Source organism: Otolemur garnettii, unplaced genomic scaffold, assembly GCF_000181295.1.
Source record: "Otolemur garnettii isolate 467f Iridium unplaced genomic scaffold, OtoGar3 scaffold00043, whole genome shotgun sequence".
Classification (NCBI taxonomy): Eukaryota; Metazoa; Chordata; class Mammalia; order Primates; family Galagidae; genus Otolemur; species Otolemur garnettii.
Window position 1 is genome coordinate 3,560,758 of NW_003852438.1, and position 3,500 is coordinate 3,564,257.

A 3,500-nucleotide genomic window follows, 5' to 3' on the forward strand; every position below is an offset into this window, starting at 1 on the left:
GGATTCAAACCTGCCACCCTAGGTGTACATGGCTGGCGCCTTAGCCGGTTGAGCTATAGGAGCCGAGCCGATCTCTTGCTCATTTTAAAAATTAGATTGTCTTTTTATTACAGAGTTGTAAGAGTTCTTCATATATTCTGGATACAAGTCTCTTGTCAGATATATAACTTATAAATACTATTCCCATTCTGTGGAATGTATTTTCATTTTCTTGCTGGTATCCTTTGAAGCACAAGTTTTGAGTTTTGGTAACGGCTACCTTATCTATTTTTTTCTTCTGTCAGTCATGCTTTTGGTGTTATACTAAGAAGTCTTCGCCAGATCCAAGGTAATAATGGTTTACCCCTATGTTTTCTTCTAAGAGTTTTATAGTTTTAGCTTTTGCATTTAGGTCTTTTCTCTGTTTTGAGTTAATTTTTGTATATGTATAGAGTGTGAGGTAGAGATCCAATTTTATTCTTTTGCATGTGGCTGCTGTCCATTCTTCCTAGCATCATTTGTTGAAAAGGGTATTCTTTTTCCATTGAATGGTGCTGGCCCCTTTGTTGAAAATCAGTTGGCTTAGAGGTCTAGGTTTTTTTTTTATACTCTCAAGTTTATTCCATGGATCTTTATGTCTTATCCTTGTGCTATTACCAGTCTATCTTTATTATTGTTGTTTTGTAATAAATTTTGAAATTGAAAAGTGAGAGTCCTCCTGTTTTGTTCTTTTTCAAGATTGTTCTGGGCCCCTTGCAATTCCATTTGATCTTAGTAATTTGAGTCTTCTCTCTGTTTTCTTGGTTAATCTAGACTTACTTGTTCCCTTGCACAAGATGATCCAGGCACTCAATTTTCGTATCTATTCCTTGCCTCAAACCTAGGGTCAGCTATTTCTCTAAGAACCCCTGGTTCCTTTCAAAGGGGAGCAGGGTGGTATTTACAAAACAAGATCTGAATGTCACGTGTGTTCATTTCTAGAGATTACTTCTAACACCTTTTTTTTTTTTTTTCCAGTTTTGGCTGGGCCTGGGCTTGAACCCACCACCCCCTGGTATATGGGGCTGGAAACCTACTCTTTGAGCTACAGGCGCTACCCTCTAGCACCTTTTAAAGGCTAGAACTAGGTGATAGACATTTTAAAATATCAGTTCATACTGAAACCTCCAATTCAAATCTATTCCATGGCACTCTACCGAGGGCACAAAGTGAAACTCTGTCTCTAAAAAAAGAAAAAAGGGATAGTCTTCTAAACTCCTTGTCCCTTCCTCTGACTTCTCTTTACATTTATTACATTTTAGCTAGTTATATTAATTATTGGTATATTACTGATTTTTTACAATATGCGAAGGGGCTGTTTGTTTTTGAGCTAGTTTTTAATCTCAAGGCTTATAGCAGGAATTATCTTTCTGTGTCTGGGTATTGCTAGTAACAACAGGGAGCAGATGGTTAGTCCATTTGCAAGTTACTTACCCTAAATGGTTGCGCAGAGGAGTGTAGTGAGATACAGGGAGATACAAAGTTTCTCAGGCAGACCTCAGACTTGTGCTCTCTCCTTTCCCTCCCCTCCCGGCCCCTTCCCTCCTGGCCTTCATTATGAATGTCAGGTTTCTCTATTATTGATAATATGCCTGTTTTAATAGTTTTGTCTGATAGGATGTTAGATTATAAAGTTTACTATGTGCCCCCCTCCCAGGGTAATTTAGTGATTCATTTAGCATATAGTTATATGGCTAGTATCCTGCATGCTTCCCTGTGTGGTAGAACTTTTGGTTTATGAAAGGTAACCACTTGTAGTAAATAATACCGTTTCTCTTTTGTTGAGGAGCTAGATGTAAAAGTGGTCTGGCTATGACATATGTGTGCTATTCAGGGATTAGTTGTACTTTCTGATTCCTACATGCAGAATGAGCAGACTAGCCCAAGTGAGAAAGGGTCTTCTCTTCTAACTAGTTCTCTAGCCCTTCTTTTTCGCAGTAGCTAGGTATTAATTAGGTCCTCATTTCTGTATATTTCCACCTATATAACCAATGTAAATTATGGGATTTTCATTGCAGATTTTGTCATTGGTGTCCTGTGTGTATTGGATGATATTCTTTAGACAGTGAGTCCATACTGATTTTAAAAAAACAAAACAAAACTGTTTCTAGCCAGGCTCTGTCCCTCTAATCCCAGCATTCTGGGAGGCCAAGGTGGGAGAATCCTTTGAACTTACGAGACCAGCCTAAGCAAGAGTGAGGCCCTGCCTCTACTAAAAATAGAAAAAATTAACTAGGTGTTGTGGCGGGCTTCCAGCTACTTGGGATGCTGAGGCAGGAGGATCACTTGAACCTAAGAGTTTGAGATTGCTGGAGGTAGGCTGCGCCATTGTACTCTAGCATGGGACAACAGAGTGAGATTCTGTCTGAGGAAAAAAAATGTTTCACAGTAGCATACTGCACCAATTTTCACATAAAGAGAAAGCCTGTTATTTGGATTGGCCAGTGCCAATGAACAAAGGCATTTCTGACAGAATATATCCAATATTAAATTTGAATACTCTGTTTCTACACTTTGAGTTGAAAAATATGATTCTTTTATGAGCCTTGAATATTTGACCCCATTGTGAAATGAGGTAAAAAGGCTGTGTTTTTGTTTGTGAGAGTAGGGATACCTCTTACTAATTTAATGTTTTCATTTCCATGAATTGTTTTGACATGGTTCTCTTAATTAGTCCTAATTTAGTTTACTAATTAGCATTTTTTGAAACTTACAATAGTAGAAAGAACATGTTTATATTGCCAAACACTGCTGAAAACTATAATGTTCCTTCTGATTTCTCTATGCAGCAAATTGCACAGAGTTTAAAAGATGAACAGAAGAAGGGACCTTCAGAAGCTTCCTTTTCAGATGTTCAGTTAGAAGAAGGAGAGTCTAACAGTCTGACAAAATCTGGTATGTTATGATGTCTTAACTACCAGCATTCATTCATTTAGTTAGTAAACTTCTATTGAGGACTTGTTATATCCAAAGCATGAAAAACAGCTTTGCCGCACTTTGAGGGAAGATTGCCAAGCCAGAGGCATAATTTAGTGGTGAGTGAGAGGCTGATGGTATGCACAGGGCACTCCTGGGCCATGTACATGAAGCATGGAAGTTATGAAGGGAAATCAGCTCTGTGTACAGGAAGACCCCACCTCCAGCTTATGGGGCCAGCACCTACTCCTTTGAGCCACAGGTGTTTCCCGGCAGTGTGTTTTTGAAAAGGGTGTGAGAGAGCCAGGTGAAGTAAGGTTGTTTAAGACAGAATAGCATAGGCTTGGTGCCTGTAGCACTGTGGTTACAGTGCCAGCCACATACACCAAGGGTAGCGGGTTTGAACCCAGCTCGGGCTAAAGAACAATGACAACTGCAACCAAAAATAGGTGGGCGTTGTGGTGGGTGCCTGTAGGCTCAGCTACTTGCGAGGCTGAGGCAAGAGAATTGCTTAAGCCCAAGAGTTTGAGGTTGCTGTGAGCTGTGATGCCATGGCAATCTACCAA

General features: G+C 39.7%; 1 protein-coding gene across 4 annotated transcripts in view; it reads left to right on the forward strand.

Annotated features, from left to right (window-relative positions):
• COG3 (component of oligomeric golgi complex 3) overlaps positions 1-3,500 on the forward strand; it is a 70,510-nt gene that overhangs the window by 35,039 nt on the left and 31,971 nt on the right. For all 4 annotated transcript variants that reach the window (XM_003790358.3, XM_023513588.1, XM_023513589.1 and 1 more), the window contains one exon: positions 2,808-2,913. In XM_003790358.3, the coding sequence (XP_003790406.1) occupies positions 2,808-2,913 (106 nt within the window). The remainder of the gene's footprint in view (positions 1-2,807; positions 2,914-3,500) is intronic.